Source organism: Paroedura picta, chromosome 4 (genome assembly GCF_049243985.1).
Source record: "Paroedura picta isolate Pp20150507F chromosome 4, Ppicta_v3.0, whole genome shotgun sequence".
NCBI classification, from domain to species: Eukaryota; Metazoa; Chordata; class Lepidosauria; order Squamata; family Gekkonidae; genus Paroedura; species Paroedura picta.
The window spans coordinates 127321088-127348347 of record NC_135372.1 but is presented as its reverse complement, the minus strand read 5'-3'; the positions used below and the strand labels follow the sequence as shown (position 1 = coordinate 127348347).

Here is a 27260-nt window from a genome sequence, read left to right as displayed (position 1 = left end):
TGTCAGAAAAGCAGCTTGCTTCTGTGTGACACAAATAGGCTTTTGTTCGATTCCCCTGACACACGCCTAATATCCTTGATTTCATTGCCTGAAGGTGTTATTTCCCTACAGTGTAGTGAGATTAAACTGAAATGAGGTGGTTACTTTCCGAAGTTGAAGGTTATAGATGCTGATGGGGGAAAAAAATCACCTCCTCTGCACACAAAAAAAACCCCCACAGAAAAACAAGAGTTAGCATAGTGGTTAGTACGGAACAAGGAAGATGTCAGTTCAATGTTCTACTCAGCCATGAAGGGCTCTGCCTAACCCACCTTCCATGGTGACGTAGAGCAGTGGTCCCCAACCCCCAGTCTGGAGTGTGGATCAGTCAGTACCGGGCCGCAGCTCCTCCTCGTCGTCCTCCCCAGCTGCTGCCTCGGGGGCAGCCCTCGGGAGAGCCAGTTTGGTGTAGTGGTTAGGAGTGCGGACTTCTAATCTGGCATGCCGGGTTCGATTCTGCGCTCCCCCACATGCAGCAAGCTGGGTGACCTTGGGCTCGCCACGGCACTGATAAAACTGTTCTGACCGAGCAGTGATATCAGCGCTCTCTCAGCCTCACCCACCCCACAGGGTGTCTGTTGTGGGGAGAGGAATGGGAAGGCAAATGAAAGCCGCTTTGAGCCTTCTTCGGGTAGGGAAAAGCGGCATATAAGAACCAACTCTTCTTCTTCTTCTTCCTGCCACTCTGACGCCTCCTAACCTTTGGTGCTCTCCAGCAGCCGCCATGGCTGGGGCTCCCCCTCGGCGTGGCACTGCGCAGTTGTTGCTGACAGCACCCCCCATTGGGCGGCGGGAAAGCAAGCAGAGCAGAGGCTCAGGCAGTGGCAGCGACGTCCCTCAGCAAAAGACTACCCCCCCCCCCGGGCATCAGTAAAATTGTCAAGCGTTGACCAATCCACGGTAATAAAAAAGTTGGGGACCACTGACATAAAGGATGGGAGAGCCGTGTTATATATGTTGGAGGAAGGGTGTGATTAGTTAATAAATACAATGTCTAGAACCATTTTTAAGGTTTAAACCCAACCCCTTCCCTAAAAAAAAAGAAACCCAAAGCTTTCATGGCCTTGCTTGTTTGGCCTGTGCTTGGGAATACCCCTTGCTTTCTTCTTAAAGATGAAGGAGGTGGGTGTGTAGAATTGACCGCAAGTTAAATTTTTCCCTCCCCACAGGGTCCTTTAGCCTGCTTAGAGAGCTGTTTTCAAAAAGCAGTCGTGACTCTTAAGGGAGTGGCAGATCCTGCAGTGATGGGTTTAAACTATGAGGAGAATGATATCGGCTAGATATTGTTCGGGCGGGGCAGATTTCAGTCTGAGTAGTTCAGTAGTGGAATGGGCTGCCTGAGGAGGTGGTGAGCTCTCCTCACTGGCAGTCTTCAAGCAGTGGCTAGACAGATTCTTATCCTGGATGCTCTAGGCTGCTCCTGCATTGAGCAGCGGGTTGGGCTAGATGTCCAGTATGGCCCCTTCCAACTCTATGATTCTGTTCTATGATTCTATCCCCTCCCTCTGCATAGTGAGCCTCTGTAGAGCCAACACTTTTCTTGCTGTTTTTTGGGAGGTCTTGTTATACTAGCACAATCGAGTAGAGAAGACATGCCATGCCTCCCTGCCTCTTTCTGCCTGCCCACCCACCAACCCAGAGGACTGCAGATTATAACATGCTCACTAGTGTAGAGCTTTCCTTTTTAGCGCTGACAGGTCCAATAATGCCCTTTCCCTCCCCCTCCCCCTCGTATATCTTGAGGTTTGGCTACTTTAAAATGCATGGTTTGTTTTATCTCCTCTCAGGGAAACCTTCTCCCTAATTGCTTGTCACTTGGGGAGGGGTTATTAATCTGAAGCTGGTTTCTACTTGACAGCTGCCCCACTTGCACTGACCGAAAATGCAATTATTTCTTCCCTGTGCTTATGGTGTATGATCAATTGCCTTGGGCATTTTGATTAAATGGGTTCTGGCTCGCATAAGATTGCCACAGTCGGTTTGTTAGTCTTTAAAGCATGCTAAAACTTCTCCAGCAAAACAGGAAAACCCTGCAGGATAACACAGGCTATCCCTGAGGAAGGCAAGGTGCTCTAGGAAAAGCGTAGGCCAGTTCTCCGAATCGTGCTTCCGTAGTGAAGCAAAGAAAGGGGTGGTTATTTCACAAGACAGGCACAATTACCCTGGATGCTTGTTACGGCAGAACTTCTATTAATTCAGTACCCTTTTCTCAAACACAGGTAGGTGATCATGCTTTGGTACATTTGAGCATTCCAATAATTATTTCTGCCATGGTCTTGATACTGCATATAGTGTTTGTGGGAGGAAGGGTACCCCAGTACGTTTTTGACACGGAGGCTCCCCTGTGGGCATACTCTTGAGTTAAGTGTTGGGATTGAGTCGTTGGGTGAGGCAAGAGGAACAGTGACTTGAGTGCTAGAGCAGGGGTAGTCAACCTGTGGTCCTCTAGATGTCCATGGACTACAATTCCCATGAGCCCCTACCAGCGGCTCATGGGAATTGTAGTCCATGGACATCTGGAGGACCACAGGTTGACTACCCCTGTGCTAGAGGATCTGCTCAGCAGGCAGATGGTCCCCATCTCAGTCCCTAGCATCTCCTGTTAAATACAATCAATCAATCAATAAAGGATCAGCTAGTAGGTGATATGAAAGTCCTCAGCAGAAGACGCTGGAGAACTGCTTCCTGTCTGAGCAAGCTAAGGACCAATGACTTGATTCAGTATAAGGCAGCCCCACCAGTGTCCAGGTGATACGTTGATATTTAACGTCCTCCTCTGTGCTGCAGAGAGCCAGCTGATGTGCTAACTACACATCGTCTTGTTACAGAAGGTTTTGTCCAAAAATTAAATGCACACCATTGACCTCAGAAAGGCCCTTAACTGTTTGGTTTTAATGAAGTTGCATGAGTGAAATGATCTTCCCTCTATGGCAGGGGTAGTCAACCTGTGGTCCTCCAGATGTTCATGGACTACAATTCCCATGAGTCCTCTGCCAGGTTGACTACCCCTGCTCTATGGGACGCATTTGAATTGCCGCTGAGCGAAGGGCGTCAGTACAAGTCTGCTTTAGGTTGCATCTGAAACAGTGTTGTATGCTCCTTTGAGAAGCACGCTCAGCTTGGAGTCGCTCATTCCTAAAATTTGGTACCTCTGGGGATAGTGGAACAGCCATTCAGTGCAGGAACGGAGAAGCTGCTGATACAGCAGTAGATTTCTTTGTGGTTCCCTCTGCATTTCCTGTTCAGCAGCAGCTGTTGGGTGGCATCAGCTATGCAGGCAAATCTTGCTAGAAACTCCTGGCAACAGTTGCAGGCAGAGGGGAAGGTAGAGGAATAAGCCTAGAAAGCATGATAAATAGAAATTAACTAGCCATGGGCAGGGATAGAGAAGGATTGGGGGGGCACCTTTTCTTTGGGGGGGGGGAATGCCGTGCAAGCCTGAGGAAATACAGCAGAACTTTGAAGGAAGCCAAGGTTGCAGCTTCTCAGAAGTGATGGGAATTTTTGGGGAATGGGGGGGGGGCATTTAAATAAATTGGATTAGGTTTGTAAAACAAGGCAAAATATACCATGTAGAAGCACTGAGGTTTGTTGGTGTTTCATGTCCTTTATTAATCCATTTCATATGATTGACTTGACAGATAACAGATCTGGCAACTGTGTGTGTATAAAGTGCCATAGAGTCACAGCCAATTTATGGTGGCCCCATAGGGCAGCGGTCCCCAACCTTTCTGTGGTCAGGGACTGCCTCCGGGGTGAGGGGAGAGCCGATGGCCCGGGCACTGCACAGCAGCTGCGCGCAAACGTGCACGCGCAGTTGCCGCGCATGCGCGTTTTCACCACCAGGGGATGCTAATGCGCATGCGCGTTTGCCTCGCTGGCGTGCTGGGGACCATGCCTGCCTCTTCCCCTCCCTCTTGCAGCGAGAAGCGAGCCGGGCCTGGCGAGCTTCTCGCTGCGTGGGGGGGGGGGTAGGCAGGCGTGGCTGCCGGTGGCCCGGTACCGTGGCGTTTGCAGACTGGTACCAGGTCGCGGACCGGGGGTTGATGACCCCCGCCATAGGGTTTCCAAGGCAAGAGATGAACAGCAGCAGTTTGCTATTGCCTGCCTCTGCCTAGTGATCCTTGAACTTCTTCCTAGTTTCCTATCCAGGTTAGCTTCTGAGCTTTGATGAGATCACGCTAGTCTGGGCTGTCCTAGGTAGGCTATATTTACCTATTTGGCATCCAGGTGCACTGTTAAAACCCAAAAAGTTTTATCCTGGGTATAAGCTTTTGTGTGCATGTACACATTGAAACAGAAGTCGCCATATCTGAAGAAGTGTGCACACGCACACAAACGTATACACAGAATAAAGCCTTGTTTGTCTTCAATGTGCCCCTGGACTCAAACTTTGTTCTGGTGTTTCAGGCCAACATGTATTGTTTCAGGCCAACTTTATTGTTTCCAGCCAGAGGCCTTTACAATGTTAACAATATTATAGCAGTTGATATCAAAAAAGCAATAAAACAATTAGAACAATATATGCAGTAGTCCATAGACAATAAGAATTCGGGTCTCTGGTGGCATAAATGTGGCTCGAATGTTCCTTGCTGCTAGTGCAAATAATGAGACATTATAACTCATTAGGGTGTTGGCAGGCCAACATGGCTACACACCTGAATCTATGTGAAGTGATACACATCACACAGAAAAACCTTACGCTGAGAGTTGACTTGAAGGAGGGAATTATGAGCTGAGGAAGCTGAAAACATTAATCGTTCAGGAGCGTTGTTGGACATGACAGTTGTGCAAGATTGGCGCAGGAATTCTTTCCATTGTGCTTAATTTTGGTCATGAAAGGCTGCCAGGAAGTTCAACAGTGAATGGCCTATTGTTACTGAGCACAGTGAACCTATTGCTGTGCTCAAAGGCAGCACATGAGCTGGATGACAAAGGACATTCTGTTTGCCCGTCAAGACTTGCCCTTGCACGGGGGAGATAGAACAGATTCTCAGGGAGCCGTAGTGGGGAACATTCAGTCAAGGGCAGGTTGTAACTGTGCGGTAGGGGAGCGGACCTGGGATTTTAAATGTGGGCAGGAGTAGAAATGGGTTGATATGTGGGGTTAGGGCAGAAGCCAAAGGTAATCACGGGGTCTTTGGATAATAGATCGTTTTAAATGGTTTATTTTTGCTGAAATTAGGCTTGAATTTTTCCCCAAGCTTTCTTACTTGTCAGGCATTTACTGTTTTTTTTTCCAGAGAAGTAATTGGCTCTTTGCGGGCAGAGGCAATGGTAAATCACACATTTATGGAAAACACCAGGTTCAATCGTGGGCATCCCCAGTCAAAGAATTAAAGTATTGCAAAAGAGCTTTCTCTCTGCCTGAGATCCTGAAGAAGTTCTGCTAGAGGAAATACTGCACTAGATGGCTCAGTCATCTTACTCAGTGTAATGCCTTTTCATATGTTCTTGGGATACCAAAGTCTGTTCCATCCTCCCAAATTTTAGAGTACCATGGCAGAAATTGGTGTCATGTTCCTTTTATTGCACAGCAGATTCAGTAGCCTCGGTTGTAATCCTCAGTCCTAAGCATTTGCAGCCTTATTTATTTATTTGTTTGTTTGTTTGTTGATTGATTGATTGATTGATTTGGATTTGGATTTCTGTACTGCCCATTCTTTACAGTATGAGCCTCTTGTGGCGCAGAGTGGTAAGGCAGCAGAAATGCTGTCTGAAGCTGTCTGCCCATGAGGCTGGGAGTTCAATCCCAGCAGCCGGCTCAAGGTTGACTCAGCCTTCCATCCTTCCGAGGTCGGTAAAATGAGTACCCAGCTTGCTGGGGGGTAAACGGTAATGACTGGGGAAGGCATTGGCAAACCACCCCGTATTGAGTCTGCCATGAAAACGCTGGAGGGCGTCACCCCAAGGGTCAGACATGACTCGGTGCTTGCACAGGGGATACCTTTACCTTTACCTTATTCTTTACAGCAGTGGTCCCCAACCTGCGGGCCGCGGCCCGGTGCCGGGCCACGAAGGCCATGGCGCCGGGCTGCAGCTCCCTCTCCCCGCCCCCCCCCCCCCCGCAGTAAAAAACTTCCCAGGCCGCAAGCTTGCGGCCTGGGAAGCTTCTTACTGCGGGAGGGCGGGGAGAGGAAATCAGGGCCGGGGACCACTGCTTTACAGCTCTGGGCGGTTTATGGAACATTATGACATTTTTACATGGAAAAAAGATTAATTTTTTTTATCCTACTTGCTTAAAGATTAATTTTTTTTATCCTACTTGCTTAATTTTTCTTTCTCCACCTGTTAAGAGATACCTGCAGTTATGCCAGAGGGCATGAAGAAGTTAGGGTCAATAGCTAAATTTGAGGTGTTTATTGCTCTGTTTATTGCTCGATGGTGGGTGTCTCCTCCAGGGTGAAAGATGTGTCTTAAGTGTGAAAGGAAACAGTGATAGAGCATCCACTGAGCATGCAGATGGTCCTAGATTCAATCCCCAGCATCTCCAGCTCAAAGGATGAGGTAGTGTATGTGAGATCTCTACCAGAGACCCTAGAAAGCTGCTGCAATACTGATTTTGGTTGGCCATTGGTACTGATCAAATATAAGGCAGTTTTACTTGCCTGTGTGAGAGGCTGCCACTAATTTTGGACTTTCTGGCATAGTTGGCAGCTGTGAGCAGTTACATGGCTTCTTGGCTTAATCAGTTGAAAGTCATTTTCATGTGTCTCACTGATACCCTAAGTGCAGTATGCCTCCATTATAGAGCTCTTGCCCACACAAGAAGAAGGAAGCACAAGCGTTAATTCTGGAATGTTGCTGAATTGCTACTCTAATGTTCTACTTGTACTTTCCCCACTGAATACAGAAAGGCTGCAGTGTGTGAAGCCCACCCACGCAGTTTTCTGAGGATAGCAGGAGACCTGTTGGGTTAGAGCTTTTCCCCCATCACTTTCAGAACTTCAAAAACTGTTAGCTAATCATGTTCATGAGGAGTGGATATGGAATTGCACAAGACCTCTTCATATGGAACACAAGCCAACTTACTGGTATTTGCTGCTGAAATGTAGAATTAGAGCCTACTTGAACATAAGACGGTAGTGGAATTTTTAAAAAATAAGATCTGCTAAATCATGCTTGCAGGTAGGCCTAACAACAGTTCCAATTTCTCTTCTTTTCCCCTTTTTTCTGTGACTTCCAGACTTCCAAAACATAAGTGTTCTGGCTTAGAGGCCTACATTCTAATCAATGTGTAGCAAACATCAATACAATACCGTTCATTTTGAGTAGAAGGTAATCTGAACTCCTATTTGGAGGCCAGAACTGCTAGTTCATCCCAAAACAGCCTGGCTAGTTCTTGTGCCTTGAATTGTCTTGTGATGTGCAGAGAAAGCTTTCCAGAGCTAGCTTGGAGAACTGTATTATCATCTGGTCCTGCCCCCAGAAGGGGGCAACCATTAAAATAGGTTGAGTGGAAGGGAATTGGCAGCCCTATTGATGGTCCTTGCTGTAGTAGACCGAGCTATATTCTTGTTTTGTTGCAGTAATACAGTTGCCTTGGGTAACTGAAATACATCTTAAGAGCAAACATGATATGATTAGGATGGTTAATGTACTGGCTCAGATAGAAATACAGTAAACACAAATTTTTGGCTGGGACATCTGTGTTTCTGAAGGTCATGGTGCTCTTGCTTTTTATGAGGTTCAGCTGATGCTCGCTGACTCATTTAAGAGCCTATAAATGACACAAAAAGGCATTCTGTCTGCTCCACCTAGATGGGAAGATGGCCACCTACTGTCATTCTAGCTACATGATTTGAGGCTGGGCTGCTGTAATAACTCATCATGGGTCTGCCCATAAATAGCCTTGGAAGCTGACATAAGTGAAACATACCATAGCCCTGCTGCTTTTGGTTGCCAAGTAGAATCTATCACTCCCATTCTTCACATACTCCGTTGGGTACTGTCCTGTTACTGGGTTCAGTTCACGGTACCGGCTATCACCTACAAAGCTCTTAAAGGCACTGGGCCTACCAATCAGCAGGGCCGCCTCTCCTGTTAAGTTCTGCTGTGACAGCTGTGCTCATCTAAGCAAAAGCCTGAAGGTGCCATCCTGCCAGCAGGTTAAATCAGCCTGTTCACTTGCATTCTCTGTGGTGGCCTCTATAATATGGCCTACCGAAGGGAGGCTGCTTCTGCCACTTTGCAGTATGTGCAAGACAGAATTATTAAGGACAACATTGTAGAAGGACAGTTGCAGTATAATGCTCCAGCTCAATGTGTTATTTATTATAGATTAAGTCTTTCCTACATTGATTGTCTTATTGCCTTAAGACAGATTTGGTATGCAGCATTCTGTATGAAAAACTGAAAACTTTATTCTACTTGGAATCTGTCTTGGGTCTCAGTGAGAAAGGTAAACTATACAGGAACACTGATAATCACAGATTTTCTGCAATAGACCATGATAAAGCGAAACAGACATTTAACTACATTGTCTGCAGTATGTATGCAACAGATCACAAATTGAGTTGAGAGGATCAGCAGGGCAATCTGAAGAGCTCTGCCTTTCTAAGCCTTCAGTAGACTGAAGGTAATTCTTTGAACTGTCTTAACCTTTTCCAATGCAGTTAAAACGAACCAAGCTAATGCTGTATCAACTCTGTAGTGCAAAGAGCCAGGGAATTATAGTTCTGCCTTATTTCGTGGAGTCCTCAAACGATCAGCAGTGCTGATTCTGTGAATTCGGACAGATTGCAAGAGGGAGGGCAGGAAGGGATGAGCTAGTGCTCCGCTCTTGGGGCCCTTTCTTGAATGGCCAGAGTATGCTAATTGCCATGGTGGGGTCAGGAAGGAATTTTCCTCCAAGCCTGATTGATCCATGGTTTAAACTACAAGTACAACGATATAGGCTTGATATCAGGAAAAAAAATTTTCACAGAATAGTTCAGCAGTGGAATAGGCTGCCTAAGTAGATGGTGAGCTCCCCCTCACTGGCAGTCTTCAAGCAAAGGTTGGATACACACTTTTCTTGGATGCTTTAGGATGCTTAGGGCTGATCCTGCGTAGAGCAGGGGATTGGACTAGATGGCCTGAATGGCCCCTTCCAACTCTATGAAGAAGAAGAAGAAGAAGAAGAGTTGGTTCTTATATGCCGCTTTTCCCTACCTGAAGGAGGCTCAAAGTGGCTTACAGTCGCCTTCCCTTTCCTCTCCCCACAACAGACACCCTGAGAGGTGGGTGAGGCTGAGAAAGCCCTGATATCACTGCCCGGTCAGAACAGTTTTATCAGTGCCGTGGCGAGCCCAAGGTCACCCAGCTGGCTGCATGTGGGGGAGTGCAGAATCGAACCCGGCATGCCAGATTAGAAGTCCACACTCCTAACCACTACACCAAACTGGCTCTCATGATTCTATGACCCTGGAGGGCTTTTTTTTTGGGGGGGGGTCTTCCTCTGGACATAATGCCAGGAATCACAGGGGGAACGGGGAGGTAGTTATGAATTCCCTGCATTGTGCAGGGAATCTGTGTAGACGACCCTCAAGGCCCCTTCCAGCTGTATGTTTGTGTTTCTATCCTGGCCAGGCAAAAGCTGGAAATCCCATCCCAGTCAGGCTGCATGTCTGCAGGTAGTTTTTTCATCTGTGTTTCTAAAGTTTCAGCTTCACAGAGATTTGTCGAATGTAATAGACATATCATGCTCTAAATATATACATTACTTTGCCCAGCAGGTCTCTAATGCATCACAGTTCTGTGTTCATATTGTGGTATTTGAAGAGATTGGTTGGTTTAGGACAGCTGCTATCAATGCATGCATTGAAACTGGAAGGGAGGTGCATTGTATAGAATCCACTTAGGCCTTGGCTGATTGAATCCTCCCATAGTTCAGGGGCCTGGTGGTATCCTGCCATGAACAAACCCGTGTCTCGGTTTGCATGAACCCCACAAGAAATGTGTCCCACAAGGAAAGAGCATTGCAAAGTGCTTCTGGGTTGTTGCTCTTCTCTGCTGCCTGGAATCCTGCTAATTCTGAACAAATCCTGTTAACTGGGATTTAAAAGAGCTGATCTAAGTGACCTCAAAGGGAGGGGAAGTTTGGCTTTTCAGTCGTGAGGGAAGTGAGTCACTGGGTGTTGGATTTCCTTGTAACCAAGGGTTGATTATATGTGGTTTGTTAAGATGGTAATACAGGAATCCAGTGTCTTCCCTACCATCACTGTACCAGCCTTCAAAAATAAAAACTAGGCCCCCTTCTTCCCACAGGTGGTTCAGGAAGTAGAAATGAGTTCTCCCTTCATGCATTTGTGGGTTGGTAATCACTATCACAACTTGGCCAAGGAGGAGATCCTAAAACATCCTGTCACAAGTCTAGCTGCTACATCAGCACTTCCAGTTCCTGTCTGTCTCTCTTCCCTGAGTAAAATGGAATTAAAAACCCATTAATCCCAGAGAAAAATGAATTGTAAATAATGTAAAATAAAGAACATAGTGCTCAGAGGTGTTATGTGCCTTGGGGAGAGGCTGTGGATCTTGCAGAAGGTCTCAAGTTCAGTCCCCAGCCTCTCCAGTTAAAAGGATCAGGTAGTGGGAGATGTGGAAGAACTTGACCTGAGAGCCTCTGCCAAACAGTAGACAAGACTGACTTCATGTAATGCTTATGTGTTCATGTGAGTCTCTGGCAAACCAAGAGGAGTTCTTAATGTGCAGCAAGTATTGGGGTATGGCTTTGTCCTTAGACAGTTTTGCTGGCTCATCAGGACCTGTGGGGGGGGGGGGCATGTAGCAGGGTTTTTGTGAATACTACCAGGCCTTTCTTAAAGGATGCCTGACAGGATAGAGCCATGAAGGCTGTAGAAAATAATTTGCCATTTTTCTTCTCATGCTTCTTTCTAGGAGAGCAGGCGGTGGGGCGTCATCTCAGTTTATTTACCGTCTCTAGGTGACTCCAAAATAGAGAGGCAGGGCTTATCAGATGTTGGCTGCTTTGCGTAATAGGTTTGTTTGTTATTTGCTGACTTAAGGGCAGTCCCATAGGGTTTGCAAGGGAAGAGACTTTCAGAGGTTGTTTGCTTTTGCTTGCCTCTGTTGGGCTTCCTTGGTGGTCTCTTTCAAATGCTGCTCAGGGCTGATGAAATCATTCTAGCCTGGGCTATCCAGGTGAGGGGCATACATTGTACCTTGATTTTAAAAACTGAGATTTCACTTGCGTAGCTTCAAGCTAGAGACAAAGTGCTGGTACTCACCTCAGTTGGCAAATTGACATTCTTACCGACTTTTAATAAGGGCTTTGGCTTTTATTATGTTATTACCTCTAACCAGGTACAATCTACTTAGCTGAAGTCTTAGTAACCTCCTGTAAGCCCAGACTACTACTGAATCTCAATGATGGGTAGTTACTTGAAGGGCTGCACTTCTTGCTTTGTGCCAAGCATGCCAGGTTGCCTTGGGCATTTCTCTCTGTTTCTCACCCCCCTGCCCCCCCAGCCATTCATTAGACTAGTAGCCCATGAAGGAAGACAAATGTAATAGTAACCACTCAAAATTGATTTACTTTATATCTGTTGCCAGTCAGCCATTTACTACTGTCGTTGACCAATACAATATATGTTTGTTTATTTATACCCCACCTTTTACCTTAACAAGGACTCTAAGCATGTTATGTCATTCTCATGTCCTCATTTTATCCTCACAACAACCCTGTGAGGAAGGCTAGGCTGAGAGTGTGTGACTGGCCCAAGGTCATCCAGTCAGCTTCCCATAGCCTGAGCAGTGTGAACCTGGATTTCCCAGATCACAGTCCAGCATTTTAACCAGGACCCCATGCTGGCTGTCTTGGGAAGCACAATGGAATATACTGAGAAGTGGAGCAGTTAGGCACTTCCAGGCTCAGATGTCGCCTCCACCACGAACTTGCGAGGTGGACCTTTGGCAAATCTTCCTCCTGCTTAGCTCTAAGCCTCTCCCAAACCCCGCTGTACTCTGCACCTTGTACCAGTTATCTTTATAGGTTGCTGCAAGGATTTCTGTGCGTGGGTTTAACACATAGCTACATTGAAGTTTTGAAAGTCCTTTATGGATGCTTACTTAACATTTGATTATAAAAGGATACCACAGTTAATATTTTTTTTCTGGAATGTATGGAACTGTTTGTGGCTTTACTGTACAAGCAGCCAATTTCCTACTTACAGCATATACAAGGTGGCCAAATAGCTGGAGTTCAGTCCAGCAGGACCTTAGAGACCAACAAGATTTCTGAGGTATAGGCTTTCAAGAATCAAAGCTCTCTTTGTCAGATGCAAGTCAAAATGGAGGTCCTTATATACTGTGCAGAATATGGGGAGGGGTGTTGGTGTTCAGGAAAAGGAACTCAGGATGCATTGTATTATTATTATTATTATTATTATTATTATTATTATTATTATTATTATTATTATTATTATTATTATAGTTACCCGCCTTCCTCCTCAGACTCAAGGCAGGTTACATAAAAATACAAATCCCCATAAAAACCCCAATCTAAACCCCACAAAACTAAGACAGCAGTAACCCCCCACCACAGTCATCTAACAGGGAGGTGTGCTAGGTGTCATAGCGAAGCCTGAAAGGCGGGGGGGGGGGGGGGGTCATTGATCTTATTAACCAGCCTCAACCTGGCAGAAGGGCTCCATTTTACAGGCCCTGTGGAACTTTGCCAGCTCCGTCAGGGCCCTCAGCTCTCCTGAAAGTTCATTCCGCCAGGTTGAGGCCAGGACCAAAAAGGCCCTGGCCCGCATTGAGGCCAGGCATAGCTCTCTGGGGCCAGGGGCCACCAACAGATTAGTACCCACAGCAAAATGCCTTGCGTGGGGCATAAGCAGATAAGCGGTAGGCTGGGCCCAAGCCACAGATGGCCTTAAAGGTCAAAAACAACCTTGAGCCTGATTCGGGCCAGGACTGGTAACCAGTGCAGCTCCTCAGCACTGGCTGGATGTGGGTCCTCCAAGATGTGAGGACCCTTGCAGCTGCATTCTACACCAGCTGGAATTCTTGGGTCAAGAACAAGGGTAGGCCAGCGTAGAGCAAGTTACAGAAGTCCAGTCTAGAGCTGACCGTTGCATGGATCGCTGTGGCCAGGCAGTCTGGGGGCAGGTGGGGCACTAGTAGCTTCACTTGATGAAGATGATAAAACACCATGCATGCTACCCACTGTGACTTGTGCCTCCTCCATAAGGCAGGCATCCAGGACCACTCCCAAATTCCTTGCTGCACACAAGATAGGGCGCTTCCTATCCTGCCCCTTTTCTATTCAGCCACAGGACCTCCGTCCTGGAGGGATTGAGTTTCAGGCTAATCAGCTTGATTAGCGCACAGGGGTAGAAAAGGTAGAAAATTAGCATCTGTAGTGATATAAGAATCCTATGTCCTTACATGACCAGAGGGTCAGGTTTTTGCAGTCAGGATCATGTACAGTTGCCAGTCTGCATGTTTTCATGGACAATACAAGTCACTCTTGGACAGCGTGTAGTATAAACCTTCATGTATTGGTTGAAGTGGCCTGTATATCATTACCGGTGGTGAGTTGATTTTCATTTTTTAAACAATCGCTATGCTACTTTGAATGCCTAATTATTCTCTTCTCTCTCTTTTCTCCCTGCCGCCTTCCCTTAAAGTTGCAGGAGTCATTACTGCAGACTTCGTCTCGGGTCTTGTGCACTGGGGAGCAGACACCTGGGGATCTGTGGAGCTGCCGATAGTTGGAAAGGTTTGATTTTTATTACTGGGGAACCTAGGATTTTCTATGGCAATTTATTTAGTTGGAAATTCATCTACTGCCTCTGAGCCTCCTCAAATGGGTCCGTGGAAAGCAGAAATTGTCACAGAAAATTGTTTATAATAAGAAAATAAAGCCATGGGTATAAAAAATAGTATGTAGTAATATTCAGCAACTGAAAATGATATTCAGGGCTAAAAACAGGCCATAAAAGCAGCTCAAAAAGAGGAATTGCCTCCATTAAAAGCCTTTATAATAACCCACGTTTTGGCCTCTTAAAACAGGGGTAGTCAACCTGTGGTCCTCCAGATGTTCATGAACTAACGGGTAGTCAATGGACATCTGGAGGAACACAAGTTGACTACCCCTGTCTTAAAAGGATGTTAAAGTAGCACCAAGGGAGCTTGGGAGGTAGGGTTCTTCCAGTGGTGAGATGCTGCCACTGAAAAAGTCTTGCCTATGGTCACCATCTGTCTAACCCAGGGGTAGTCAAACTGCGGCCCTCCAGATGTCCATGGACTACAATTCCCAGGAGCCCCTTGCCAGCGTTCGCTGGCAGGGGGCTCCTGGGAATTGTAGTCCATGGACATCTGGAGGGCCGCAGTTTGACTACCCCTGGTCTAACCCCTTCAGAGAACAGAGGTTTGGGAAGAGAAACTAAAGTGGCAGGCTGAGTATTACAGAAGACATGAACCTTAAGCAGCCTTGCTACAAGCCAAGTAGCCCGTTAAAGGTCAAAAGAAACACTGAATCATGACTGGAAAGAGCCACACCCCGTTAACTGGCACCTAGCAGGTTGAAGAACTACTTCCAAGTTTAGTAAGAGCTTTGTTACTTGGTACTTATGGGAAAGGGGGATACTGGATAAAATGGGCCAGGTACTCAAGATTATCATGCTGCCGAAACGTCTGCATAGTCATGTAGACTGAAATCACATCAAAAAGACATGGTCCTTTATGTATCTAGAAGTTAGTTCAGAATATTTGGGCAGGCAGGCTAGTAAAAAAAAGGGGCGGGTTAGGAACTTTTAAGTTACGTTACAGCTGGCCTAGTCAAACTTCTAACTGCGATCTCTCCTGTGTGCGTGTGTTTTTTTTAGGCTTTTATCAGACCTTTCAGAGAACATCACATCGACCCAACAGCAATTACCAGACATGACTTTATAGAGACGAATGGAGATAACTGCATGTTGACCGTGGTGCCACTAGCAAACATGGCCTACAAGCTGGTTTCTTTATCGCCAGGTAATCTGATTATAAATCAGTGAGTAGACTGGACTTTTAGCCTCCACAAAGTAGGGTTATAGGCCAGCAAAACAGCAGTAGCAACAAAGAAAGGAGAATGTCACCACAAACACAAGTTTGAACCCTTGCCTTAGGAAGGGCCCACATCATCCAGAAAATACACTGATTGGGGGAAGTGGTACTAGGCATATTCTGGGTTGAAAAAATGATAAATTAAGAGGGGTAGGACCCAGTGAAAGATCCAATACAAATCAAGTATAGAGGCACTGGGATACCAAGGTGGCAAGCACAATATCCAAAATAGACCTGTAGAGTCTTGAATCTTCTATTATTTCTTTCTTTATTCTTTATTGTACAAAGCAGTCCTAACGTGTTTCGCCCACTGGCTTTGTCAAGGGGCATTAAATTTATAGTTTTCAGACAAACTTCAGATTAGTAAATATATGTTTTTGTTTAAGAGGTCGTTATAACAGCAGCTACTCCTAGCTTATGGCGTCTGGAAGATTCAAGACTCTACAGAAGTCTATTTTGGATATTGTGCTTGCCACCTTAATATTCTGGATTGGGATTAGGATTCCAGTTGGAAGCTGCTTTTAAATCAGCATTGGATGAGAACACCTTTTTCACTCACTTTGGTTGGTACACCAGCTGCTGCCCTTCCAGGAGCAAAACTGTTGAGATATCCATGCCCTGGTAACTTGCATGTTGAAATCCGTAAAAGGTACCTAAACTGTTGGGAAACTTAAGCTACTTAAAAATATTATGGCCTGAACCGTAATGGGTATGCATGGCTGCCTATGCAAGGCATTGGGAAACTCAAGCTGGTTGAAAATAAAGCAGCCAATGGCTAGACTCCCTATAACGCAAGCAGACCATACTATTTTTAGCCAGTTTAAGTTTCCCTGCACTTCAGTGGTTGCCAGTAGGTTTCAAGGAGGTTGTTCTCAACGCCCACTGCTTCTGCAGTGAATCCTCCAGGACGGATGGCAGACAAGTTGCATGCCGTGCAGAGTGCTGAGCTTCTTGTATCATGTAGAGAGAAGCACAGACCCAGCAGAAAGTGCATGCCAGCTAGAGATGTTTCACCAAGCAGGAATATGCTTCAAAGACTTCAGCCTCTCCCAGAAGAAAAATTTTTAAAGGCGCCAACGTAATTTGAGGGAATGGGTGGAGCTGTGAAATATCTAATTTTGTGTAGGAGTCCAGTCATGCTGCTAAAGGGGATCTCTCTCCAAAAAGAAAGGCAGCTGGCTGACCCTGCCCTCTCCCCAACAACAGTTCCTGTACAGCAGCCTGCAACGCAAGGGAGCTCAGGATAAAATTCAAGCCTCAGACTAACTGGGATTTTCAATCTCTAATCTGTTATGTGTGGAAAATCTAACAGGGGTTTGTCTGACTAAACAAACACAGGTTGTTTGATCTGAATGCAATTTTGATGGCTCTTTTTTAAAGCTTGCTTATTTTTGTTGATTTGTTTACTGTTATGGAGAAAATGAATGGTATAGTAGAAACGTTTGATAGTCTGATCAAAGAGGTATCTTCAAGATTAATAGAATAGAAAATCTTGATGGCTCGGGCAAGTGATCCATGCTGTATAGTGAGAAATGCTTTCCTGGCCTGAAATATTGCGATCCTTTTGACTTCTGTACGTGAATCAAAGACCAATCAGATCCCAGCCTCTGAATTCATTGCATTCGGTGACAAAGACGCTTCCATTATAAACTAACCACCACTTGTAAGGACATCTCAGGGATAAGAGAATAGCAGTTGGGAAAGTGAGTTCTATCTGAAGTGACCTCAAGTGACCAAAACAGGTTTCTACAAGAAAATGGCATATCTTAATGCTTCACTTCTTCCCTGTGCAGCAGCACTCATTTTACCACATTAGATTCTTTGCTTGCAGGATTCCCAGGAGGGTGGAGATAAATTTTTTGTTTCGGGGTTGCAAACTATTGATACAGCAATTGCCCTGTAACACTTTAGAATGATCTAGTGTAGGAGACATCATCATTCAGTGACTGCACTACCACAAAGTGCATTGCTTAAATGCTCATCAGTTCTCAGAAGTGGTACCCAAATTGGTAGGGAATCTGAATCATGGTTGGTTTTGGGCTTCTGTTGGTAGTTTCTATTGGACACTTGTTTGGGTTAGTGAAAAAGTTGAACCTCTTTGTCTTTTCTTCTTTTTTTCAGAAGCATTGCATCAAGCGTGCCCTTGGGAGTGTTACGTCTTTGCCCTGGCTATATTTGTAACCTTGACAAACCAGATTCACAAGTGGTCTCACACCTATTTTGGTCTTCCTTGCTGGGTCGTCTTTCTGCAGGACTGGCACATCATCCTGCCACGGAAACACCACCGGATCCACCACGTGTCCCCTCATGAAACCTATTTCTGTATTACTACAGGTGAAGGAAAGGGCAACTTGCAGCGGCAAACTTACATCCTAATGCAGTTAGCAGAATACTGGCATAAATGCAATGCCCCCTGCTATGCATGATAGAAGGAACAATGTTTCCTTCCTATGTAAGCCCCTACTGAGTGCTTGTATAGCTGGCCATCTGGCAGAAAACTGGGTACATGAGGGCGGGCAGCTGCTGCTTTCAGCTTTTCTTGCACTAGCAGAATGCACAATGTTTATTAAAGCATCATGTGTGCAAATGAATCGGTTTCTTTCAACACTGCATTAGATGGTGGAGCATTCCTGATTTGACTTGCCAACTTTTATCAAGCGTTACTTGATAACATGTGGCTTCCAGATTTTTAGTGTGTTACCTAAATAATTGTGCAGTATGTGGTCACTAACTGCTTATGGGACAGCTGGCACATCCTCGAAGTTGAGAGCTTTCATGTTTTTATCGTACTCCAAAATTTGAAGTCAGATGCTTGCTCTTTACTAGTTTTGCCTGAGGGAAAGCACTGAACTCTGGTTCACTCAGCATAGCTATTATTTTTGGTGTCAGTAGTGACCAGCAGCTGTCATCTGATTGTTTTTTTTAGTCTACCAACTACACTACCCATCAGTCCCTTTTCCTTTGGTAAGTGCTAGGTCAGATAAAGCTTGCTTTCTAGCACCCATTAGGATCTGCTTGTGAAAAATTATGTCTGTTGGCTAACAGGTGGCAGTTCAAGCAGGATTAGCAGCCTCTGTGGTTTTGAAAGACAGAGAAGCTGATTCTGTGAAGGTTCAAGTGGGTGGCAGGTTACAGTGGATGAGCAATAGGGTTGTGTCTTGCATAGTGCAGGGTGTTGGACTAGATGACCCAGGAGGTCCCTTCCAACTCTATGAACGAAGCTCTTTAATTGTTATTAGTGAGACTTGAGTTGGATACAATGCTTCTGCCGACAGCCAGCCGGTTCCATTCCTCCCCCCACCTCAAGGCAGCCCCAAATACCTCCTAAAATGTTATTCTTAAGGAAAGAGGATTCCCCAGGAACAGGATTGGTTGGGGGGGGGTTCAGATTGCAACTGGGGGGATCTCCCTCTATGAGTAGCAATCCTTGTGCATGTGGAAACATTAAGCTGGATCCAATATTCATAGGCTGTTTTAAAGTCATATCAGTTGTGTGTATAGCACATTTAGCTTCAAGAATTAAGCATTGCCAGTGGAAGGCTATATACAGCAGCTTGGTGTAGTGGTTAAGAGCGACGGCGTCTGATCTGGTGAGCCAGGTTTGATTCCCCCGCTCCTCCACATGCAGCCAGCTGGGTGTCCTTGGGCTCAACACAATTCTCACTGAGCAGCAATGTCAGCGCTCTGTCAGCCCCACCCACCTCGCAGGATTATTGTTGTGGGGAGAGGAAGGGGAGGTGATTGTATGCCGCTTTGAGGCTCCTTCAGCTGGATAAAAGCCGGGTATAAAATCCAGTTCTTCTTTTAATGTATGAACATCCCTGAAAGTCTGTTGGCCAGTGGAACTGGCTTCTCTGGAAACCCACTTAGGATAGGATGGCAAATCCAGGACCCGAATCTTAATGCCTTCCATTATTGTGTATTGTGGCTGAATTCTAGTGCATACAACCATCTGCCGTAACTTGCACTCCTCACCACCCTCTCCTTCTCTAACCTTGCAGGCTGGCTCAACTATCCATTAGAGCTCATCGGATTTTGGAGGTTCCTGGAGAATATCATTCAAAGACTGACAGGAGAAAAACCTCGAGCAGACGATATGAAATGGGCTCAGAAAGTTAAGTAACTCTTTGACAAGCTTCTGCAGTCCTCACATCTGTTGCCAATATTTTTAAATGAGAGAAAAAAGCCATCAGCCAAATTAAAGACTTTGCAAAGAAATAATGGACTAAAGCACAATGCTTTTTTAAAATAAAAAAGTGCTAACAGTCTGCAGTACAAAGGACTCATTCTTCAAAAATAATACTTGAAACGCAAACGGTTTTTCCATTTGCACTGAGCACCTTCTGTTAGCTACATCTACGGATGCTGAACGCACTCATCCTCGAGACTCAAAAGCCATTAGTTGGAGAAGACAGTCTGCGACTTCCAGTAAGACAGAAGTCGGGGGCACAGTAAGGAACAAGAAAATATGTTGCATCAACATGAATTACCGCTTTGAAAGCAGTTCCAGAAAGTGTGGGATAACAGACCAAGCAAACACGACGTCTTTTTCAGGAGCGGATCCAGACTTACTGCATGAAATCCAGGCAGGCAGGCAGGCAGTCCGAAATGGTCACCAGTGAGTGCTTCGTACAGCGACCCGTAGCTTCATCTTGCTATCATGTCCAGTCTTCGTCTGCGGTGTGCAGCAGGACATTTGAGAGTCTCACTCTGTCTAGTGCTGGGGTAGTCAAACTGCGGCCCTCCAGATGTCCATGGACTACAATTCCCAGAAGCCCTTGCCAACATTCGCTGGCGAATGCTGGCAAGGGCTCCTGGGAATTGTAGTCCATGGACATCTGGAGGGCTGCAGTTTGACTACCCCTGGTCTAGTGGATTAAAGGATCCTTTTAATGTTGTCGTTCTCTTTGAAATAAACAAGTGTTCTCTTCCCTGGATAATTCGAGCAGACTATCGCTGGGTAAACCTGTGACTACCTTGGTAGCCATCGGGGGGGGGGCATCTGAGCGGAGGTGTTAAGCAGAGTTCATTTTGTGGGAATGTCCAAGATCTGCACTTGTGTTAGGCCGTTTTAGTGTCAGCGATGACGGGCGGGGGCCCCTCTCGGTATGATTTCACCCTCCGATAATTGTTGTTAAAAAGTAGTTCTAGGAAGCGGGGCACGTCTGTCGGTGTATATCTTAGAAAAGGATAGGTGAATGGCGTGTATTAAAGGTGCTTGCTCGTTTGTGTAAATATTTATAAAGCCTTAAACCCTTTTTCTTTTCTTTCGGTGTAACATGGAACAACATTTTAATGTGGTCTGAATGTATATAAGATATTTATAACAGTTGGATAATACTAATCGCATTTGTTAAGCCTTGTGGCAATTCCTCTTTCGTTTGGGTCGTTTCCATAGCTTCTCTGAGTAATTCGTTAACCGGCAAATACAAGTCGGCCACACTGATCCGGAGCGAGCTTGCCGTGCCAAGAATGGATTTTCTGCGTATTTGTCAAGCAGCTGTTCTTCTGAATATCAGCAGCGGGGCAAGGGAGGGACGCAGACACACGGTGGGGAGGCATTTTCAGCCTTGCCAGGCTTTTGTAGACTTTGCAGCAGCATCCGGTTGTGGAGGAATGTGGTGCTGGGTTAAATGGATCTTGAAAAGCCTGAACTAGACAAACAGTCTTCGGTAGCTTGCTTGCATTAGGTTTTGTTTGGATCAGTGGTTCTCAACCTTCCTAATGCCACAACCCTTTATTCCAGTTCCTCATGTTGTGGTGTAAAAGGTAAAGGTATCCCCTGTGCAAGCACCGAGTCATGTCTGACCGTTGGGGTGATGCCCTCTAGCGTTTTCATGGCAGACTCAATACGGGGTGGTTTGCCAGTGCCCTCCCCAGTCATGACCGTTTACCCCCCAGCAGCAAGCTGGGTACTCATTTTACCGACCTCGGAAGGATGGAAGGCTGAGTCAACCTTGAGCCGGCTGCTGGGATTGAACTTCCAGCCTCATGGGCAAAGCTTTCAGGCGGCTTCCTTACCACTCTGCGCCACAAGAGGCTCATGTTGTGGTGACCCCCAACCATAAAACTATGCCAGTGTTCTTTCACAGAAATGAAATTGAAACTGACCACTGACATGAAGATCCATTGTCCATGATTGAATATAAATTGGTTATAAATTGGCAGGCCCCTTCAGGAGGAGGAGCGGCAAGTGGTGGCACCCCCTCCCCCGCCAAGCTGCTCACCCTGCCGTGACCCCCGTGAAAGGATCGTTCGACCCCCAAAGGGGTCCTGACCCCCAGGTTGAGAACCACTGCTTTGGATGAATATGCATTCTTGCCAGTGTTCTCCCCCAATCCTCTTTAGAGCCTTACCTGTTCAAGAATTGTGTATGTCATTTCATGACACAGCTGCACTGTAACATGCCTCCTGGCCCCCACAGCAATATGGTCCTTTTAAAATGCACTTTTCCTGGTTGAGCAAAGTGGTAAGTGTGAGTTCTGAACCATGCTGTAGCACTTGACCTAACATATTTAGACTACTGAAAGGACTTCACATCTGTTTAAATTACAACCACCAAACTGCACACTTCTCTGCTGCTGTTCTACATTAGACTACTCAACGAAGTATGACGTTTCAAGAACGTGGGTCTGGCCAAGGGGGCTCAAGTCGGCCCGTTAGAAATTGCAGGGTCAAAGGAATCCATCCGTGTTTGCCATAACGGACCAGTATTATACCCTGATGCCATCGGGTGAACTCATGGCCAGTGGAAATGTGAACAGGGTTTCCCTACTCATAGCTTTCAGTGTGAGCCCCTCTAAGCTGCAAGGAGGATGGAGCAGCATAACAGTATCAGCACCAGCACTAATATTTGAGGAGTTCAGCATCTTTACCCAATAACCTACACCAAGGTTTATAGCTGAGGTTTCCTCGCCAAATAAAATTTGCTGCCACTGGGCTGCCTTTCTGTTGCTGCTCCTATGTGCTTCCTCGAAAGGCATTTTAATTTACGCTCAGCTGCTTATAACAGCGTGCTGTACAGCATGTAGCTTTAAAAGGATTAATGGAAAGTGGTTGAGATAGAACGATAATAAAGTGCAGTGCATGTTGGCCATGACAATTCATAAAGCGTTCCGAGAGGCTGTTTTTTCCTCCTTGAGGCCGCGTGCCCATTCGTATCGATTGCATCTGTGCTTTATACGATACTAAATGCTAGAAAACAGCTTGGCCTTTCAGAACTCCCCAGGGATTAGCTAAACTAGAGCTCTTCTTTCCCATAATGTGAAAGTTGCCCAAGACAGAAAAGGCTGTAGAACTGAACTGTTGTTTATGAGACCAGGAAAGCACAAGGATTGCATTTCAATTAGTGAGCCTCCGAATATTTATTTATTTATTAGATTTTTATGCTGCCCATCCATACAGCTCTGGGCAGTTTACATAGAACCTCATGGGGTAATTACATAGAACATTGTAACAAATATAATAAGTATAGCAATCATAACACGCCAACCAAAACAATATTTTAACAGGAACGTTGACACAGCCTTGGGTAGGTCGGATCCTTCTGTCATGGAAGGGGGGGGTGTCTGGAGGGGGGGGTAGCAGGTGTTTTTGGGTCAGTTGGCCCCAAGCAAATGGCTGGTAGAGGAGCTCTTTTTTGCAGGCCTTTTGCACTTTGTAGTGTTTCTCTTTGATGTCCTGAGTGTGTCTTAAGTATGTGTATTTATGCCTTTTTTCCGCAAGCTAATGTCATGGTTTTAAAATCTCAAAAGTAGAAATTCCCTGCACAAATCTGTATTCAACCTTCAACCCAGGGCCTAAATGTAGAAAACACTAGGGACAAAAAAAAGTGTTCCTTGGGTGAATGGGGACACCTACTGGAGATCACAGGATATTGCACTACACAAAAGTAAATTAGGGGCAAAAGAGCTATATTTGGCCATATCCTTAGCTATTCTGCCTAGCTGAGTGTCTCTCCCTCCCATTTTTATCTGTTTGGAGTGGACAACACCCATACAATAGTATCTCAGCCTGCTTTGGAAAATCTGTTTAGCTTCAAAAACAGTTTGCCTTTTGGTTATGTTGGTAGGGGGAAAATCCTAGGAAAATACAACCATCAAACCTCTTCAGCTCCTCAAAACTACCTGTGCAGCTCTTCACATCCTGCCTATAATGTTTCATTTTGTCATGAATGTTTTTTACCATCCACCGATACTCGCATAGTTAAACCTATGTTTTATGTGTGTGTGTACATCAGTCTCAGCATTTCTACTATTAAGAAACCCGTGAAACATTCTTTAGATTTTGAGAAACCCCAGAAGGGGTGTGATTGTGCAGAATACAGTTGGGAAGCATAGCTGTGTGCCCACTCACCCGGGGGCCCTCTCCTTCCCTCCCCCTTCAGGCCCATCATTGGCCACTTGGGGGAGCAGGTTGACATGACCACATATGGTTATATCACCCAATAAATGTTTAACCAAAAATATAAACAAAATTCAGTAACTCCTACGCATCTGGGAAACAAGGCTGTCAAGAAGCCCCAGATTTTCACAAAACCCTGGCTGAGAAAGCCTGCCATACATAAAAGGTGGGTACGTAGCCACTACCCCAAAATCAATGAAGGGGAGAAGCATGTAGTTCAGGAGTGAAAATTTCCATCAAGATTCCAGGTAAAGAGCTGCAGCTAATAGATGTTGGGGAAAGATCGTAGGGAGCTGCTGCCAGTTAAAGGAGAACAATATGCTACATCACTGAATGGTTCAATATATGTCCTGTCAGCGTCTTACGTTCAGTGAGGGCAGAAGTAATGGGATTTGGCTGTACAACTTGGATCTTGCTGATGTCGAATGGGCAGTAAGCCCCACTCAGCTCAGGAGCACTCTTAGTAAAGTGTAGGGCTGTGGCTTTACATAGGGGATGAAAGCACTTGATGTACCATATTGCAATAACCTTTCAAGACGAGGAACATTATTTCAGGGGACTCGTCCAGTTCTCTTTGGGCTGTTCTTGCAGAGCAATTCTCTTAGAGCTCTCTCAGCCCCAGCTACCTCATACGGTGTTTGTTGTAGGGAGAGGAAGGTAAAGTTGATTGTAAGCCGCTTTGGGATTCCTTCAGATAGTGCAAAGCGAGATATAAAAAGCCCAGCTCTTCTCTTCAAATAAAAATCTTGAAATATATAGCCCTGGAAAGAAAGGGTGTGAGAGGGTTGGAAATGACCTGCTGAAGGTTAGCTGTCACAGCCTACATGGCTATCCTGTACGATTTACAAGGCAGTTGTGTACCTGTGGACACCAATTCTGGATTTCCATGGTGGCTTCCCACCCAGTACTGACCAGGGCTGGCCCTGATGAGCTTCCAAGACCAGATGAGTAGCCTGGGCTGTCCCAATCAGGACACCTGTAAGGTAGACCATCTTACTGAAAGGAAAGCTGAAGCTTGCTTGATGCTTCTCAGGGAATTTGCGGTAAAATTTAAACCTGGGATTTCACGGATCACAGTTTGTTCTTAGTTCCTGGGCGGCCAGGGCCTTCTGTTGCTTTGTCTATCAGAGACCAACTTGATGGAGGTCATCTCTGCTGAACTTTCTCCTCGCCCCCTGCCACCAGCGGAACTGGCTATTTCGTAGTATTTTCAGGTTTGGTCAATAGTGGGGAGACCCCAGCAGCTATGTTGTAGGAAATAAGAACATTTGAAGGTCTTTTAAAGAGAGGATTGTTTATGGGGTTGAGATTCATAACGTAGGCCTCGGAACTGAGGTAACTGAATCTCTTCCCCAAGACTTGTCGGTTGGTGTCGGCCCGTTAAAATCTCTCCGCCTAATGTATGTCACGTAGTTGTTATGAAGAGAAAATGGAGAAGAGAACACTGCAATAAGCAACTTCGGTTCCCAATCATGAAGTGATGTGGGATATAAATAAAAGCACTTAAATTTGGGGGAGTATCAGAAGCCATTTGAAGGTTTTGCTTTGAAACAATGGATGGGCTCCTAGGAATCAGGAACCGTTTCTGTTATAAATCTATATTAAAAAGTGAAATAAAATGTGATGGAAGCGTGGCCTATCAGGGGGTAGGCCTGTGGTCCTCCAGATGTCCATGGACTACAATTCCCATGATCCCCTGTCAGCATCTGGATTCCTTTTTCCAAGCCAGGGCAGACTAACACATTACTAAGCATCCTTGGGAATGGAGGGTAATAATAATCTTTAAATAGGACAGGGTCCTATTAAATAAAAGAGTAAGGCCACCTGGGGAGGAGTTAGGGCGGGCCCTGTCCAGGATAAAAACTCAGAGGGCCCAATCCGGAGCCGTGAAGCGGCTCTGGATTGGGCCCTCCGAGTGTCCATCCAGGCCCAAGCAGCCAATGGGGAGGCGCACAAAGTGCCTTCCTATTGGCCCCTCACCAGGACAGACCAAAATTCCATTCACCCAGCCCAGTCTGGCTGCCAGTCCGCTCCTGACCACCACAGGGAGAGGAGGTCAGCAGGACTGCCAAGGGGGATGAGAACAGAGGCTTGGACAGGCTGCACCAGCCCTTTTCACCCCAAGGCTGTCCTAACTGTCATGTCCAACTGTAAATTGCCTCAGAACCCTGACAGAGCTGGCAGGAGGCTGCAAGTGCTCCCCCTCCCCCTCCCGCCCTGCTGCGAAGGAGCCTCTGACAGGCCCTGACTGAAGGAAGGAGGCCTTTCCAAGAGCAACGCAGGGGAGTCTGAGGGCCTTCCTTTTGAGGGGGGGACTTTCCCCTTCTGCCAAACAGTTGCCTGACAGGGAGGCCACAGAAAAGCCCCTTCTCACTTAAAATACTGCTCTGGCCGGGGGTTAGACACAGCCAAGCCATGTGTCTTTCTTCTTTGCACCTCTCTGCAGATTTGAGGCCACTGCACAGCGTTATTCTGCAGAGGAAGCTGGCTCTTTTGTCTCCTGTTTCATCTGCACAACAACCCTGTGTAGTAGGCCTCAAGTCTTTCAATTCAACAACAACCTGTGTGGGAAGCCTTAAATGTTTCTTCTCTACCACAACCCTGTCCAAAGTAGCCCTTTCTGCCTGGGGAGCTGATCTTTATACTCTGCAGGTGAGCTGTAATTCCAGGAGCTCTCCAGGCCACACCTGTAGGTTGGCTACCCCTGGGTTGGAAATATTCCTGGAGGTTTGGAGGTGGGACTTCAAAATCGTACAATGCCTCAGAGTCCAGCCTTCAAATGAGCCATTTTTGCCTGCAGTTGGTAGGGAGTGGTGCAGGAGTGTCCCTCCTGGCCTATGGGTTATGGCCAGCCCTTATCAGCAACTGTTTGTATTCTGGGGCGCAGACAGGCAGACCAGCATCAGTCCTGTGAGTCTGGAAAGTGCTGGAAGATCTAAATAAATATTTACAGCCTGAAACTAAATAGAGAACAAGTAAATGTCTAGAGACACATCATCACTGAAATAGTAACTGGCAAATAACCTTAGCCTGGCAAATAAAAAAACAGTATTAAAAACCTTACTAAGGTCAAGACTGCTGTGAACAGACAGTCTTCCTCTTAGGTTGCCAGCTTCCCTGTGAGGCTTGCTACCCCACCTCCCTCATGGGGAGTCTGCTATGGGGAGAGAAGGGGAAGACGATTGGAAAATGCTTTGAGACACCTGAGGCCTGCTGGGTCACTGTGGCCCATTCCCAATTCTCTCAGATCTCTCACAACCCTACATACCTCACAGGTTGACTATTGTGGAGAGACAAATGGAAAAGGTGTTTGTAAACCGCTTTGAGACTCCTTTGGGTAGTAAGCAATAGGGTACAAAAATCCGTTCTTCTAAGGAGCAACCATGAAAGAAGCATGTGGGCACATAACATTTTACCAACAGTGAAAATATGGGAGACAGAAGGAACAGGGTGGACACCTGTGTACTGTGACTACCCTATGTGTATTAGGGCAGAGGGGCATTTCGGTGAATGTGGCCTAATTCACACAAGAAGGGAAATGACGCAGAACTGGGGGGAATTGGTTGCCATGTAATCTTCCCCTAAGATGAGTCTCCAGTCTGATTTTCCCTTCACATATCTGAGGACATGACTCTGGAAAGCTCATCTGTAACCACTATGCCACAATTCCCAAAGGTCAGTCCTCTCCCACACTCAGTGAACATTCCACACCACAGGTTCTTGACACCCATATCTCCACACCCATGGCCTCATTTGCCACCATGCCA

At 46.1% G+C, this 27260-nt stretch overlaps 1 protein-coding gene across 2 annotated transcripts in view; it reads left to right on the top strand.

The window, feature by feature from the left end:
• PEDS1 (plasmanylethanolamine desaturase 1) overlaps positions 1-20447 on the top strand; it is a 42154-nt gene extending 21707 nt beyond the window's left edge. Inside the window, exons 3-6 of one of the 2 annotated variants that reach the window (XM_077335602.1) lie at positions 13674-13765; positions 14874-15018; positions 17215-17424; positions 19092-20447. In XM_077335602.1, the coding sequence (XP_077191717.1) occupies positions 13674-13765; positions 14874-15018; positions 17215-17424; positions 19092-19213 (569 nt within the window). In that variant the 3' untranslated portion in view covers positions 19214-20447. Of the gene's footprint in view, positions 1-13673; positions 13766-14873; positions 15019-17211; positions 17425-19091 lie in introns of both variants that reach the window. The other variant, XM_077335601.1, reaches the window with a different exon arrangement.
• The last annotated feature ends 6813 nt before the right edge of the window (positions 20448-27260 follow it).